This window comes from Siphateles boraxobius, unplaced genomic scaffold (genome assembly GCF_051911475.1).
Source record: "Siphateles boraxobius isolate OS27281-9 unplaced genomic scaffold, OSU_SipBor_1 13, whole genome shotgun sequence".
Classification (NCBI taxonomy): domain Eukaryota; kingdom Metazoa; phylum Chordata; class Actinopteri; order Cypriniformes; family Leuciscidae; genus Siphateles; species Siphateles boraxobius.
In genome coordinates, this window is record NW_027508733.1 from 12,314,218 (window position 1) to 12,331,334 (window position 17,117).

Below are 17,117 nucleotides of genomic sequence, written 5' to 3' on the forward strand. Positions count from 1 at the left end.
TGCCCTAGGGGTTCTGAAGGTGAATGTATGTGCAGTGTGTAATTCAGCATTCACTGTGACAGCGAAACCAAAGCCTGGAGTGTGTCCAAACAAAAACCCTGGAGTAGAAAGAATATGTTCTGAGTCGTGTTCCCATGACAGTGATTGTCCGAAAGATGAGAAATGCTGCAGCACTGGATGTGGACATAGGTGTACAGCTCCATATACAGGTAATGCGGGGAAAAAAATGACCCATGCATTGAATGAGGCATTCAGTGATCTGGTTTCCCTGTTTGTTTTTCAAATAGCAAAGCCAGGAGTGTGTCCAGTCATACCCCTTGGAGGAGTGTGTAAGGATTTGTGTGTCGATGACAGTGACTGTCCGAACACGGAGAAATGCTGCAGCAATGCATGTGGACGTCAGTGTAGGGCTCCATACATAGGTATTTGTTAGTTTGTGGGTCAGCTTTCTTTCTTTTAAATGCATCGAAGCATTCATTGATATAATGTTATGCAAACACAGATAGACCAAAGCCAGGAGTGTGTCCAAGCAAACTCATTGAACTTGGAGTGTGTACCACGTCGTGTTCCTATGACAGTGACTGTCCGGACGATGACAAATGCTGCAGCACTAGATGTGGACGACAATGTGGTATTAAAAAAAAAAAAAACTATATAGGCCACCATAGCCTAATTTTTATTTTATAGCCTAGTTTAATATATAATTCATAGCTACTTGTTTTGAATACTATTGAATTTAAAGGATTTGTTGTGGAGTGAGGGGTAAGTGACCAGGCTGTTGTTTATAATGTTTGTAAACGTTTAGTTTTATTTACCGGTATTTAATATAAATTAAGTTAAATGTTTCCAATTATGAGGTTAAAGCTGCTGTAGGTAACTTTTGTAAAAAAAATGTTTTTACATATTTGTTAAAACTGTCGTTATGTACTGAGAGTAGAATATGAGAAGGATAATCTGTGAAAAAATCAAGCTCCTCTGGCTCCTCCCAAGCCCCTTTTCCACCGAAGCATTTTGAGAGCCGGTTCGGAGCCGGTGCCTACTCGCGAACCAGTTCTTTGTGTTTCGACAGCCAAAGAACCGGTTCTCGGCCAGGGGAACTGGTTCCAAAGCGGCACCAACTCTTTGCTGGACTAGAACCGTTCTTTTACCACGTCATGCTTACGTCGAGGGCTGGGGGCGGGGTTATTGTGACCAACAACACAACGGAATGGGAAAGGTTGTGACCGCCATTGCTAAAAACACAGCGCTAGTAAAGATAGTAACAACGATTGAAGAATGGATTCTAAAGCGAAACAGTGGTCGGTGGAGGAGACAAACTGTTTGTTAGCGATAAGGTCTTCGGCAGAGGTACAGCAAAAAATAGAAGGTGCTTCGAGAACAAAACATGTGTTCGAGGAGATCCAGAGGGCGATGGCTGCAGCAGGATTTAACAGAACCATAGAGCAGATCAATAACAAGTTAAAAAAACTAAAAAAGGATTACATGGACCAAAAGAAGGAATTGGGCCGAAGTGGTAATGGACGGCCACGCAGTAGAAATACCCATTTTGAGGTTTTGGACTCGGTCCTCGGCGACAGACCGGCGTGCCAGGTCACCGGCGCATTAAATTCAACAACTGTTATGCTAGAGTCTATGGTGGTGGATGAGACGCTGCTGCAGGGTATTGCCAACAACGTTACTGATTCTGGTAAGTTTAACTTTTCTAATGTTTCACCTTGTTGCAAACCAACTATACATTTCTTAGCTGTTTCGTTTGCAATGCTACTTATTAGTAGCGGTGCTTGTTTGCGTCAGCTAGCTAGCATGCTATTGCTAACAATAGCTAACGCAGACACTGTATAGGGTGCAATGGAAACTTTTGTGATTGAAACACTGTCTTATTTTTGTTGTTTATAGAGTTGTTGGCCATTGATGATTGTGAACCTGACCGGGAGCTACCACTACCACTCCACTGCAGCTCACCAGTACCGTCTTGCAGCTCAGCAGCTGAAACCTCCTCATCTTCCTCTTCCAGTCGGTCAACCAGAAAGGGTAAGGATTGTTGTTATGAGTATCAACAAACTGAAATATATCAGTCTTCATTAAATAATTCACTGCAGATCTGTTGTATTTGATTAGATAGCATAAAGTGCTCGATAGTGTGTACTAGTGGTAGTGTACAGATATGATAGTAAATATACATTATAAGGTGTATCAGTGTAGTATTATATCATATAATATTATTTTTTAATATGTTGCATTGACTCTTGTGTCAGATTCTTTACAATTGCAAAATACACAAAGATCTGTGTTAATTTTTATGTGTTTTTTGGTGCACAGGCAAAAAGAAACGAGACATGAATGGGGAGCTGCTGGAATATTATGAGAGGTGTGATGAAAGGTTCCTACAGCACTGCAAGGACATGAATGATACCTTGCTGAGGAAATTGGATGCAGACTCAAGTGCAATGCTTGGACTAATGGAGCGTATGGTCACAGTGATGGAGAGGCAACCCCACTGAATCAGAAAGAAACAATCTTGCACACTTTGCACTGCACACACTTTAATGTTTTGTGATATTTTTGTACTCGTTTTTAAATAAACGTTTTATAAAGAAACATGTCTGCTGTGGTATGCTTAATCAAGAGAGAAACAAATGCAAGTAATCAAGGTATACGAATTTTTATTTATTTAAATTTGTGCTGCAATTGTGTATTTTATTTACACACTGCTGCATTTCAGGAAACCAGAAAGAGATAACTTAACTCAGCAAGTAAACATAAAAATGTAACATCTGGTGTTATGGCAGTTTAATTATTTAACAAAAAAACACAGGTAGAATTGCAAAAAAACAGGTAGAATTGCAATGTATGGCAGTGGTAAGAAAAAAAAAATCAGTCATTCCCTGTACAAAAGTACTGTATTAACGCAGCTCTGATGTCAGCCCCTTCTTGATTACCATGTTCAGGTACCGCCTGGACAGGAGGCTGAATGTTTATAGGCCTGTCTTGATGCTCCTCTGTAAAGTTATCCCCATGTTCCTCACAAATGTTGTGAAGCACACAGCAGGCGAGTGTCATTTGCTTGCTCAGCTCCAGCTTGCAGTCATTTCTTTTTAGGAGGCACCTCCATCGACCTTTTAGTCTCCCAAAACACATCTCCACAACTGACCGTGCACTGCTCAGCCGGTAATTGTAGGTCCGTTGTTCATGTGTCAGTCTGCCAGTGTCTGAAAAGGGCTTCATGAGCCAGTTCTGCATGGGTTAAGCTGGGTCACCAATTAAATAATATCCAACATCACACCCAGAGATGATCATTTTATTTTGGCCTAATAACTCCCCGTCATTTAGGACTTCCCACAAATTTGACTGTCTCAGTACTCTTGCGTCGTGAACACTACCTGGATAGCCAACGCATACATCCCAGAAAAGACCTTTGCCATCAACCACTGCTTGGAGAATAATTGAATGCCATCCTTTCCGGTTGTAATAGTCTCTAGGGTACTCCTCTGGTGCTATTATAGGGATGTGACTTCCATCTATTGCTCCAACACACTGTGGTACTCTCCAACGATTCTGGAAGAATGTGGCCAGTTCTACAAGCTTGTCAGCGTCAGGAAATGAAATGTGCATAGGAAGCAGCACCCTGTTGACTGCGTAGCAAAAGTCCTGAACACAGTTAAACACAGTGCTGAGGCCTACCCCAAAAAGATGGCTTATGGTCCTGTATTCGCTGCCGGTGGCCAGTTTCCAGATGGCAATTGCCACTCGCTTTCGGATTGTGACACACATACGGTAATTTGTGTTCCTTCTCCCCATGTCAGGCCTGAGTCGACTACAGATGTATTCAAATGACTCCCGGGACACTCGGAAATTAAGCAAAAACTGTTGAGCGTTGAAATCCGGAACGATTGTGTCCCACCAGTGCTGAGATCGTGGGTGTGCCCAGACAACAGGCGGTCTCCGTCTTGCGATGTGCCGCATTACTAACGTTGCCTGTAAAGATAAAAATCGGTTCACCATTATTTTTTTGTGTTTATTTCCAATGTAATCTATAGTTAGTCTGCGCTACCGGTACATACTGTAGCTAACGTTAGCATTAGAGCTAGCGGCTTGGAATTTGCATCCAACAAGAGCTAACATCAATAATAATAAGAATCGAAACAAGTTATATAATTACCCTTCTTCTCGAACGTAACCTCCGTCTATAGTTATCCAGACGAGCAGCACAAATGTGTTCTATACGTCTTCTTCTGACCCCAATATAAGATCGCAAAGCCAGGAGAAACATTTGCAGAAATCCGATGTAGTCCGCCATTGTAACTGTTATGCTTGAAGTTGGCGCAAGCGTTTCTGGGAAGGCTAAGACGTATGGCGACGTACACAGTGACGTAATGACGTCGTTCGCTGGGCTCTTTAGTCAGTGGAAAAACAAACAGGTTCTGAGAAGGTTCGCAAGTTGAACCAACTTCGAACCAACTTTGAACCAGCACCAGTTCCGAACCAGTTCTTTTTTTGGTGGAAAAGGGGTACCAGTGGTCCTATTGCCATTTACAGAAATCCCTGTCAGAAACAACCAATCAGAGCCAGGAGGAATGTCTTAGCAGTTTCAATCACGCTTGTGTACGCGCTGATCACACACCCCTCTCTTGCACAGCGCGTACTGTCGTTAAAACTCAAGATTGCTGGTGTGCTGTGCTAATGGCGGAGAACCGACCTAAACTGACAATTACTCGAGTGGCACCTGCTCATAAAACAAAGAGGTAAAAGGAAAAAGACCGATGACGATAAACAAGCGAAAAAGAAAAAATTAGACAGAGCCCATTGACTAGGTGTCAACTCTAGCAGCATAACATGTAGATAAAATGTCACTAGAATAATTACTTACTGTAACGTTAGTAACCGTTATATTAACATTATCTTCCTAGCTATTTATAACTTATAGAAAGAGTGCAACGTTATAAAGTTACATGTATTGCAAAATACACAATGATTTGAGCACCAAGTTTGTAGTCAAAGTATGGGCAGGCCATAGTCAATGTAAAGCATATTGTCGATGTTTCGTCCCTATTAGTGAATGTGCCATAACTGTTTATCCGCATCATCGGTGACCCTGCTTGCTTACTAACCTGCGAGTTCACGGAGGGAGGAGCTGTGGAGGGAGGAGCTGTGGAGGGAGGAGCTGTAGCGCAGCAGAGAGCAAGGGGGTTGGACCTGTAAGTTGTGCTTGTTCAAATTTTCTGGATAAGTCAACGTTTTCTCAACTCCCTACTGCAGCTTTAACAGATTTGAGTAAGATCAATTTTTCTTTCAAGATAACTTACTTTCCTTGGCCAGGTTACATTTCTCCATGGCGTAAACTCTAGAGATGAGGCTTCAAAACCATGAATGTTTAGGGACGTGATATTCAAGTGACGATTGTTTTCAGCTGCCACATTTATCAACCTATGATCATTCATACGATCTGATATGCATCTAACTAATGTTTGATTTCTGCACTTGTTTCTACGTTAGATTAGCATTGAGTGATAAAATAGTTAAGACAAACATTTATCAAAGTACCTGAATTTAGCCCATAGCACCAATTCAAGATTGTGCTTTACAAAATAAAGATTCATAATACTTGAAATACAACTTGCTCCAAGTAAAACTTGTTCATGTTTTGTGCCGTTTCTGAAATTGAATGATGCTAAATGCACAGACTTAAGCTGAATATTTGTATCCATGCAGTGACACCTGGTAAATGTTTTGGACCTTATTCGCCTTTTTGCCGACAACTGGATCCATGATGGCCAATATCCTGCGAGACAGAAGTGTTGCCCAACCACCTGTGGCCATGCAGTTACCAGTGCTGATGATTTAACCATCGGAAAGAGTCCTCTGAGTTTGATTTTTGCATACCATACTTGAGGACTTTTCACCAAATAAAAATGTTTAGTAAAACTACTTCTGTTTTTTTGTAAAAAAAAAATTGATATATATATATATATATATATATATATATATATATATATAATATTCTACAGAAGCTTGGCAGCAAAAGTGAGCTTAATGGCTTTCCAATTACTTGTATGAGTTAAACAGTTTTGAAAGACTTTCAGTATTTCTCGTTTCTAAAAATCTATTTAAAGGCTCCATGTATTTATTTTTGAACTCAATTCCTGATGTCTGACTAATGTGACCGTTGAAGTGAAGAACACTGGGGCTGGATGTATTCCGAGACGGGGGTGGAAAAATTCTTAAAGCAGAAAAACAGTGAAGAGGGTGGTAGCCCTCGCTTTGTCATCAGGGTCATTGTCATTCATGATTGTTAAGGGCCACCGGCAAAGATGATAGACAGCTAGTGGGTGCAGTTTGAGTGTAGATGGGACAAGGCTGTAGCAGTGCTGCAGTTCCTCAGTGTATTGATGCTGTTGAAATGCTAAGGTGTGCAAGAGAAATACTAGACTTTGTAAAAAAAATGCTCTGCATTAAAAAGGGCAGTGTAGTTTTTGTTAAATTGGGTATAGTATATTGCACCTGCTGCCTTCATGGAATTTAAATTTGACACCCAGTTTGTTTTTCCTCATGCCAAAGTGTTTGAGAATTCTCACGGATCCCCCTGGGGGGAGGGAGCAGAGTTAAATTATATTTTTTTATAGTTAAGTTATAACTTGAGTTAAGTTATATTTTTGGTATTTGTATGCATTGGCAAATGACCTCAAGCTAGTAATCAAACTCTTTGGCACAAATAGTTAATGTGTAAAGGGTCTATTTTAGGTCCATGTGTTTTTAATCTCAGGGCCATTTAACTATAAAATGATGCAGTCTTTGTTAATAAGCTTTCATTCTGTTGGCAAGGCTTCAATTTAAAATTTTACTCTCATTACCATTCGGGTGGTTCCATACCTGTCTCGACATTCCATACCTGTCTTGAGTTAAAGTATGCATCTTTCAGATTCACTGAGAAAAAAACAATCGTCTGGGTGTACTTGAGAGATTTGTCTCAAAGTTTGCACTTTTAATGGCTGTCTCATGAGGGCGCGATTCAGGTGCCTGGGGCCTATACCTTAAAGCCAGTTTAGGTGGCTACCTAGGTATTGTAAGGGTGGATATCCTGCAGGGGTTCAGACTGCAAGACTGCCGAATGACTAAAGAAACGTTGTCAGCAAGATGGTAGAAAATTTATATTTCTTGTCTATTCCACCCACTGCCACTTATACCAACGACGGAAATAAGCGCAGTTACAATAGCTTAATATGTGGGAGAGCGTTGCTATAGAGAGTGACAATATTGTATTGCAATGGGTAGCACTTCAAAGTCAATACCAAATCAAAACTAAATAGTTAGCACATTATTTGTAATTGAAAATGTTTAATGACAAAATATGGTAATGGTTACACTTAAAATAGATGATGAGATGATAATACTTATATCATTGATTGTACCCAGCACATATGTTAAATGTTACCATAGAGAGAAAGAGAAAACAGGAGGTAAAGAGAGAGAGAGAGAGCCTCAAGAAAGACCCAGAGCATAAAAGGGCAGAGCATAAAAAGAGATAGAGCAACAATCTTCTTTTATCCTTTCCCTGACCATGTGACTAAAAACCAAATGTGAGACATTCAAACTGACCAATCAGATAATTACAAATTCCCCCATTGTTCTAAAGGTGTGACAAGTCATAGACCCCCAAAGTGCACACATCTTGGCCTACAGGCCTTGATCACTATCAGGCCCTCAACTCCAAATGGTCATTGGGGAAAGAGGAGGTGGCAGTGGCGGTTTTAGGCACGGGCGAACCGGGCAGTTGCCCGGGGCGGCATTTTTTCATGTCACATGGGGGCGGCACGAGCAGTTAAAAAAAAAAACCTCTGCGCCGCGAAGTGGTTTTCTATTATATCATTTCGTCATTTCACTGTGTGGGGAATTGGCAAATTGGCGCCCCTGCTTGAAGTTTCCGTGTGTGACGCCGGTTTCACACTGCACGCGTTAGCAGTGCGTATTTTTTTCGGCGCCCATGTTAACAGATTAGAGCATTCACACACCGCACGCAGAGGCGGTGCAGCAGCGCGTAGCAGGAGCACTGTATCAGAAATACTCTAATGGAATTGGTGGGCTAAAGTCAGTCACACCACTTCGACTTTCTTCCAATAACGCACATTTCATTCATAATATTATAAATACAGGCCTATAGTTCCTGCAAATTTTTGTTTTTATGAATTCTGAAAATGGCTAATAGAAATAAGTAATACAAAACGATTATGTGGGTCACCTCACCAAGGTGAATTGGTTTAGTCTTGACTTCTGGTCGTGACTTGTTACGTGAGTGACAGTGTTGGGGGCGGGGGATGGGAAATCTGTTGATTGTCGAGTGCCAAATAAACAGAGATGGACAGTAAGAGGTCAAAGCCATCAGGTGCACAATTTAGAAAAAAAAAGAAAAGAAGAAGAGGAGAAACGAGCAAAAACTATGTTCTCTCTGTGGTATGATTACGGTAGGCTATCCATGTTGTCATGAATGAAGGGCTAATGTTAATTGTGGGTAACTCGTCTCTTACGTTTCTTAGCCTTTTTGCTATGATGATTGTTATGCTTACAACAATAATTAGGTTTTAAGTCAACAAACACGAGATCTAATTTCACCATAATATTGTGCTTTTCAACAAAACTGTTACAAGTTCAGTTATTATTTATTTCCATCAGTTGGGTTAACGTTAGGCCCTGTAATTAGCCAACGGAATTTTCAAATCTGTAGGTAGTTTCAAGTATACTTTTCTTGACCTCAACTACAGTGGTACAATGACATTTTAATGACTAATTCAATTTGTACCTCTGTAGTTGAGGTCAAGAAAAATATTCATGACACAGTTATAATGGCCTCATGATGACAGCCAATGTGACAATGTTCTGTCACAACATAGCAAATGATTTTTAAAGACAAAATTGTCTGGCTTTTAGAAATGCTTATTTAGAATAATAATTTTGTATAATTTAGATATGTAGTTATTGTACCCTAAATCACACATCTACAATTTTAGTTCAATTATTACACAGATTTTAAATGAGGTAATATACGCTTTAGAATCAGTAGATGAAGCTATAAAATGACTACATGTGAGCTTAAATGTTCAATTCTCTATACCTTTATCAACTGTATAAACTAACTTCACAACTTTTTCTTGCACTGATATACAGTTGCGAGACTTTTTTTTTAGTGGTCCTCTTTCATAGATGGATATTTTCTTCTTGCTGTGTAAATTTGTTTTAATTCTTAATATTTTAATACTTTTAATAAGTGAATTGCGCTGCTTTTCTCGCGATTAAATAATTTAATTTTTTATTTTTATTTTGATTGAGTTTCACTCTTTCTCAGCATGTGATTGGGTGTTCGCTACTGATGTCTCTTCTAAACTCAGGATCAAAGCCTGAGTTGACAGAGAAAGTTGATGATCAGGATCATGGTACCAACAAAGCCTGGTTGGATTGTTTGGTTTTGTCAACTCGAAACTAATCCTGCAACCCTGAGTTTGTTCAACTACCATTATGGTACAGGCCCCTGAGGTCTAGGGGCCTGAGGTCACAAATCCTTTTTGGGCACGAGGAAGTAGCGGCTATAGAAGCCTGACTCTCTGTTTGGAGGAGGAACTATTTCCCCAGCTCCTTCGGTCAATAAGCTAATTTCTCCGGCGCGGAGGATGTTCGTTGTGTGCGTGAACTCGAACTGGCCCATAATTTGCAATTGACATCTGCTCCAACAGTGTTTGGAGTAACACTCATTATCTTAGGCCGGGTACCCTGACTCAGTGCTGAGTAACTAGAGCGCTTGAAAAAAGAAGTGTCGAATGGCCTGTGAAGATTTCTGTGCCTCTGCGAAGCAGTCTACCATAGGACCTGAAAAACAGATAAATTCTGTGGTTAAAGCCAGTTTTTATCAGTTAAGGCCCTCATCTAAAGTGAAACCTTTTTTGTCATTTAAAGACTTTGAAGGAGTTATACATGTTTTCATCTCTCGATTGGACCCTCTATGCCGGTGTCAGCCAGGCGTCTCTCTCACGCCTGCAGTTGGTCCAGAATGCTGCAGCTAGACTATTTAAAGGGTTACTTAAATGTGATCACATTTCTCCTTCCAGTATGTTCAGTATGGCTTCCAGTATGTTTTAGAATTGATTTTAAAATTTTAGTGTTTGCTTATAAATCCTTAAATGATCTAGCCCCGACCTACCTTTCTGACCTTATACAAAAACATGTTCCATCGAGGTCGCTTAGGTCGGCAGATTGCATGCTCTTGGCTCTCCCTGAGTAAGGCTTAAAAATAGGGGAGATTGGGTTGTCGTGTTGGCCTCATCAGACCACCCACTGAGCAATGTGACGTCGGAGTGACGTCTTTTCTATGTAATTTTTGGACGTCCAATTTCGTTCCACTGAAGGGGTTGTTCTGTAACCCCAGGCGACGTCTTTATTCGACGTCTATTGCATGTTGTAGTGATTCTTAGCTCAAATAAAGGGAATATAAGATCATGGATATGATCAGTGAATCGAATAAAGTTTATAATATTACCCTTAACAGGGAATATTTCACCAACGTATCTGTATGGGCAATTCAATACAATGAATTATAATCAATTATCCATACAGGGAGGCAAAATTAGGTCAATTCTCAATCACAACGGGTTATGATTAAATATTAATATTTTAATTTTCTAAAATAGATAGATTCTCAGGAGAACTTTTAATGGAATTAATTTATCGACTAATCCGTTTGTCCAGACAACTGACAGGACGATCTTTTATCAAATCTCAAAAGGAGTTATTCTCTTTATAGACTTTCAGGAAAGACGGTTTCTTCTGGCCATGAAATACAGCTTTCTCGTTCTATAAAAGAAAATACTATTTAAAGTATCAGCAATTGCAAAGCGTGTAGCTTTGATCAGACATTAAAGGGACTTTATAATATGAGCACAAACAGAGTCAATAAATGACTATATATGGATTTAATATGGGAAACACTACGTATATCGGTGACTAAGATTACACGGAATCAAATGTATATACACGAAATAAAACAACAAACAATGAAAAAGGATGAGAAGATGAGACGGGTCATGAAGGGTAACAGAATGGCAAATTACCTGGACAAAACCTTGAGAGAGAACAAGGAATCACAATCGCCCTATAAGAGGGGTTAAACAAATCTTAAGCTTTGAAAACTCAATAAACGAAATACTTGCAAATATAGCTCTCTTGTGTTGTCAAGAAAGCGTGTGTGTGTCCTTGTAAGCTGTGCGCATTCTCTCCTCCTTCGGAGCTGCGTGCGTTCACGGGAGAGGTAGTTGTCCGTTGAAAGTAAAGTTTGCCAGATAATTCAGGCTAAGTTCATTTCACTTGTCGGTGGAAATGAACAAAGGAGAATCCGAAAATGGAAAACAAAACTTAAAGAAAGAAAGAAACAAAAGAAAACGAAAACGAAGTGAAGCTGGAGAAGCTTGAAGAGAGTGGATACTGGGGAGAGTCGAAGAGGTTGAAGAGAGAGAGAGAAACCGCTGGTCAATGACTTTAAAGGGTGTCCAAAATTCACCAGCTCAGTTAGACCGAGAGGATTACAATGATACCAAGAAACACATGAAAAATAATAGGAAAACAGAGTTACATTCATATGCATGATTCTAGGCATTTAGAGTTTATCTAACACATCTAGAGAAGTCATAACTATACTACAATGAAAACAGAACACATTGGTATACATGAATGTATTTTACCATTGACAGAACTACTTATGTCTAACTTCAAATTTGACAAATGTCTATATGTGTGTGCGTTGTTGCATCTTCACCCCGGAATTCTTTCCTGTTGGGAAGAGTGGTGTTGGGGGCGATAGGAATTCGTATGAAGTGGCCAAAGTGAGTAGGAAGGCGGGTGCGATGGTCTCTGGATAGTATCGCAGAGTCGTAAATGATGTCAGAAAGCAAGCTAATCTCAGAATCCAGAACTCATAGAACCGCAGTTACATACGTAACTCTCGTTCTATTTCGTTCTTCCTGACCGCCAGAGGCAGTGCTTCACACTGGATGACTTATAACAACAAGGTCACGAGGAGGTCCTACTCACCGTTAAGAGGAAGTTGAGGGTCTGGAGAGGACAGCTGTTCCAATATTACCGGAAGCAGCCACATTTACCCTGTAGTATCTGGCAAATGTATTTTTTGATGACCACGTAGCTGCTGCACAGATGTCACTTAGAAGGACCCCTTTTAATGCAGCCCAAGACGTTGATATTCCTCTTGTCGAATGGCAACTCACCCCCAAAGGCACTGGATATTTATTAGATGTGTATGCGTGGGTGATAACCTCAACTACCCATTGCGACAATCTCTGCTTTGAGAGGGGCTGACCTCTTTTCGGGCCCCTGTAACAGAGAAAAAGTTGGTCTGATTTTCGAAAAACTTCCGTGGCTCTCAGATAGCCTCGGAGAGCTCTTACTGGGCACAGCAGTTTGCTTCCACTTTCTTCCAGCGCGTTTGACATTGGAGGATTAAACACTGCCAGCTCAATAGCCTGGTTTCTAAAAAGGGCAGAAAGCCGATTGGGGAGAAATGCTGGGTTGGGCCATAACGTCACGTCTGAGCCATCTGCGTTCCAACGCATACAGGATGCGTTAACTGATAACGCGTGGAGTTCACTCACCCGCTTAGTCGAAGCAATGGCCAAGAGAAATGCTGCCTTCAATGAGATCCACTTCAGATCGCTCTGCTCTAAAGGTTCAAACGGGGGCAATGTAAGAGACTTTAAGACTAGGCCCAGGTCCCATAAAGAAACCCTAATGGACTGAGGGGGGCGCAGTCGCTGAGCACCTCTAAGAAACTGAGTAACCAAAGCATGAGAACCCAATTGCTGACCATCTATTCGTACGTGATGTGCTGAAATTGCAGCCACATAAACTCTTAAAGTAGCAGCTGCTCTATTATTTTCTAATAGGGACTGCAGAAAACGTAAAACCAGAGGAACAGGGCAGTGCTCTGGGACCACTGCTTGCTCCGAACACCACTCAGAGAAAAGCTTCCATCGATAGGCATAAGCACTCCTGGTGGAAGGTGCTCTAGAGTTCAATATGGTGTTCTGGACCCTTTGATCAAAGGCTCCAAAGAGTGGTTCCGGCCCCTCAGAGGCCACACACAGAGCTTCAGGCGGTCTGGGTTCGGGTGCCAAATCTGACCCTCCAACTGCTGGAGGAGATCCTTTCTCCTGGGAAGGGTCCAAGGATCCCCGTCTAGGAGCCTGTACATCACTGGAAACCACGGTCTCCCCGGCCAGTTTGGCGCCACTAGCAGCAGCCTGTGGTGCTCTTGAAGAACCCTGTGAACAGTCACCCCGATCATCGGTATCGGGGGAAAGGCATAGAGTAACCGATCTGGCCAGGCGTGGGCTAGAGCATCTTGTCCCAGCGGACTGGATTCCTCCGCAAGAGAGAACCAGAGACGGCAGTGGGTCGTTGTCGCCGAGGCAAATAGGTCCACTTCTGCCCTTCCAAACCGCTGCCATATCTCTACCACTTCCAGGTTGAGCGGGATTGGCTGGACCTTGTGACCTTGATGGTTGATGTGATAAACCACTGATTTGTTGTCCGACCTGACGAGGATATGTCTGCCCTTCAAAAACGGAGCGAGGTGCTTCAGAGCTCGCTGAACTGCACGAAGTTCCAGGGTATTTATATTCTCGCCTTTTCCCCGAGGACCCCACTGTCTTGTGACTGCTCTGTGTTGCCAGACTGCCCCCCAGCCAGTAAGGGACGCATCGGTCTGGACTATCTCCCTCCGAGAGGGAATCATGCCCAGAACAACCCCCTTGGTCAGATACAATCTGCTCCTCCAAGACTTCAGGGCCAGAAGGCATTGCTGTGTCACCTTGATCAACCTGTTCCTGTGCCAACTGGGGTTCAAATGGAGACTGTTCACCCATATTTGAAAGGGGCGTAGTGAAAGGAGGCCCAATGGTATGACTGCCGCTGCTGCCGCCAACATACCTGTGAGCCTGAGGAAGCACCTGAATGGAAGTCTGGCCTGCCTCCGAAACCGTTGAAGGAGGAGTAGTATATTGTCCACTCGTTGTTCTGATGGAGTGGCTTTCATTGACCGTGAGTCCAGCGTGAGACCTAGGAACCTCAAAGACTGACTTGGAATTAATCGGCTCTTGCTGAAATTCACAGAAAGGCCCAGTCGAGTAATATGTGCGAGCAGCTGTGTGATTTCTAACACTGCCTGCTCCTGAGAGTGGGAGCAAAGGAGCCAGTCGTCCAAGTATGGAAGCACCTGTAGCCCTGTGGCTTGGATTGGAGCCAGTGCGGCCGCTATGCATCTGGTGAAGACTCGTGGCGACAGAGAAAGGCCGAATGGGAGGACACGGAATTGATAGACCTGGTCCTGGAATGCAAATCGGAGGAACGGCCTGTGTTGAGGAGCAATTGGAACATGGAAGTAAGCATCCTTTAGGTCTACCGTAGTAAACCAGTGCTGCTGCTTGACCGCCTGAAGAACATCGGTTATGCGCAACATACGAAATGGTAAGACCTTCAGGAACTTGTTGAGGCCGCGAAGGTCGAGTATGGGCCTTACACCGCCATCTTTCTTTGGAATGATGAAGTAAATGGAGAAGAACCCACCTAGCCGTTCTGACCAATCTACTGGTTCGATGGCACCTTTCTCCAGGAGTTGTGCTACTTCTTGTCTTTAGGCAAGTGAACTGTTGGGGTCTGAGACTACAGTCATCCTGACCCCTTTGAAGGCGGGTGGCCGCCGTCGGAACTGCAGCTTGTACCCTTGGGTTAGTGTTGCTATAACCCATGGGTCGGAAGTTGTTGCTTCCCAGTAACTGAGCTGCTGATAAGAAAACTGTCCGACGGCCGGCCGCGGACCTTCAGGACCTACGTCCATGGCCTCTAGCATCCCTGGTGGGCCGTTGGCCAGGTGCTCTACCCCTAGGGGCCTGAAATACTTGCTGACCCCGAGCCCGGGGCCGCTGAGCAGAATTCCCTACTCGCGGTGATCTCGGAGGCTGGCCCCTGTGAACATCACCTGAGCGTGTTGAAACCGTAGAGCGTGGTAGTTCATACCCCCTAGAAGGCTGACGGTAATTTAAGTGAGCCTGTGGAACTCTCCTCAGGTCAGCAAACTGCTGCCTGGTCGGATTCACCTGGACACCACGCTCCAGTGTCTCCTGTGCAGCTGGCCCAAAGAGTTGCCCTGGAACTACTGGAAGGTCCCTTAGTGTTCTCCGACATGCCTCAGACAGAGGTGATTATGCAAGCCAGACTTGGCGGCGTGCTTGTGTGAGCGTTGACATCAGCCTTCCCAGCTCTCTTGTCATGAATGCTATTGCCTGAAGGGAGGCATCACTTAAGTTTTGGTTAAAAGGATCACTCCCTGATGATTGAAGGGATTGAGACAGGGCCAACATGAGATGGGAGAGAGAATTGCCAATGCGACCCATTCATGCTGCTGTGTTATATGCCTGGATAAGATGGTCATCTGTAATCCTACATTGAGGCCGGGGGCACCGAACATTAGGCCTCAATACCTCCTCTGGGGAAAGAACAAAAGAGGCAATAAGTGGATCAACCTTAGGCATCTGACCCAAGCCATAAGTGTCTGCATCCTGCATCGCAGCCAATGCCCTGCTTGCACTAGTGGGGTGCGTAAGCGACCTAGGGTTAGCCCAGCATCTTTGCAACTCCTCGATATAATCCTTTGATGGTGGAATTGTAAGAGGAGAGGGTTGCGCTGAACCTCTGAAAAAAGCACTAGAAGAGGTTACCACAGCAGGGGCTGTGTCAAGACCCAAGCGAGCCAATGCAGCCTGAAGAGCCTGCTTCACTAGCTCTTGCTCTGACTGTGGACCTTCTGCAGATCCATGACCAGCTTCCTGGGAGCCATCATGGGAGAATTGGGATTGATGATCAGATAAAACCTGCACCTCTCCATCAACATCATCATAGAATTGGCTCTGAGAAGCCACCATTGAAAGGATATCCTCCTCCGCAATGGGCGACTCCATAGCAGGGGCTTCGACTGAAGATACTAGTCTCTCGCCCGGTTGCAACTTCATAAGCAAAGCCTTAATCTGAGCAAACTCAGGCGTCAGCACATCCACCTTCTTCCCTAAAGGGTCTTCCTTGGGTCTTTTACCAGCGGAAGCACTGGTTGATTCAGTATTTTTACGCTTACTTGTTGTTTTACGTGGTGGGGGTGGAGGTAGCGACCCCCCCAAAAGCCCTTCCACCATGGTTATCCTCGAAGTCCTCCTCTCCCAAGACATGACGCTACAGTTCATGCAGGCATCTTCCGTGAGGCTCTGTTTAAGGTGTTCTAGGCCTAAACAGGAAGGGCAGCAGTCATGCCCATCATCTGCCTGGAGAACAGCCATGCACAATGTGCAAGTATGAGGTAACTTTTCCATTCTGGTTTCGGAAGATATTTGGTAGGTCGAGCGGAATCACTCTGACTGTCACTGTCCTAAGCAAGCCTTGCCATAAAACTTACTAGAGAATAAATTAAATACAATATATTACACACACCCAATTATTGAAGTGTACATGTAAATATACCAAAAAATAAAAATAAAATAAATAATAATAATTTATATATATATATATATATATATATATATATATATATATATATATATATATATATATATAATAATCCTATAATTATTGTGTTTATATTGTTATATATATACATACATACACAAGGGGCACCCCTTTATTTTTATTTTTTTTACAGCAATGCTAGACTCATTCAATAACACAATAGATGAGTATGCAGCTATTGTAGCTCAGATACCAATCGCTATACAGAGTGCACACCCTCCAAGCGTGGTCTTACTAACTTACCAACAGCTGCAAGTTATTATGGCCCTTTCAACGAGCGAAAACACTCTGTCTAGCGACCAACACAATGCCAGGAAAACGAGAACGAACCCCAGCATCAATGTAAACAAACTCACCAGCCGTGTTGCTTATTTCGTAATCAATGAATCCGTTGCAGCCACTGGAGGACGCGCAGTCGCGAGACACCAACAAATGTTTTCTGTTGCGAAGCTGTGAAGAACGGATTCGAGTTTTTTTTTTCTTCTTCTTTTTTTTTCTACATAATCTACGACCTGCAT

General features: G+C 42.8%; 1 protein-coding gene across 1 annotated transcript in view; it reads left to right on the top strand.

The window, feature by feature from the left end:
- The window catches only part of LOC143735420 (uncharacterized), a 29,991-nt gene that overhangs the window by 4,338 nt on the left and 8,536 nt on the right, over positions 1-17,117 (top strand). Inside the window, exon 5 of the mRNA XM_077225555.1 lies at positions 63-209. Within this exon, the coding sequence (XP_077081670.1) occupies positions 63-209 (147 nt within the window). The remainder of the gene's footprint in view (positions 1-62; positions 210-17,117) is intronic.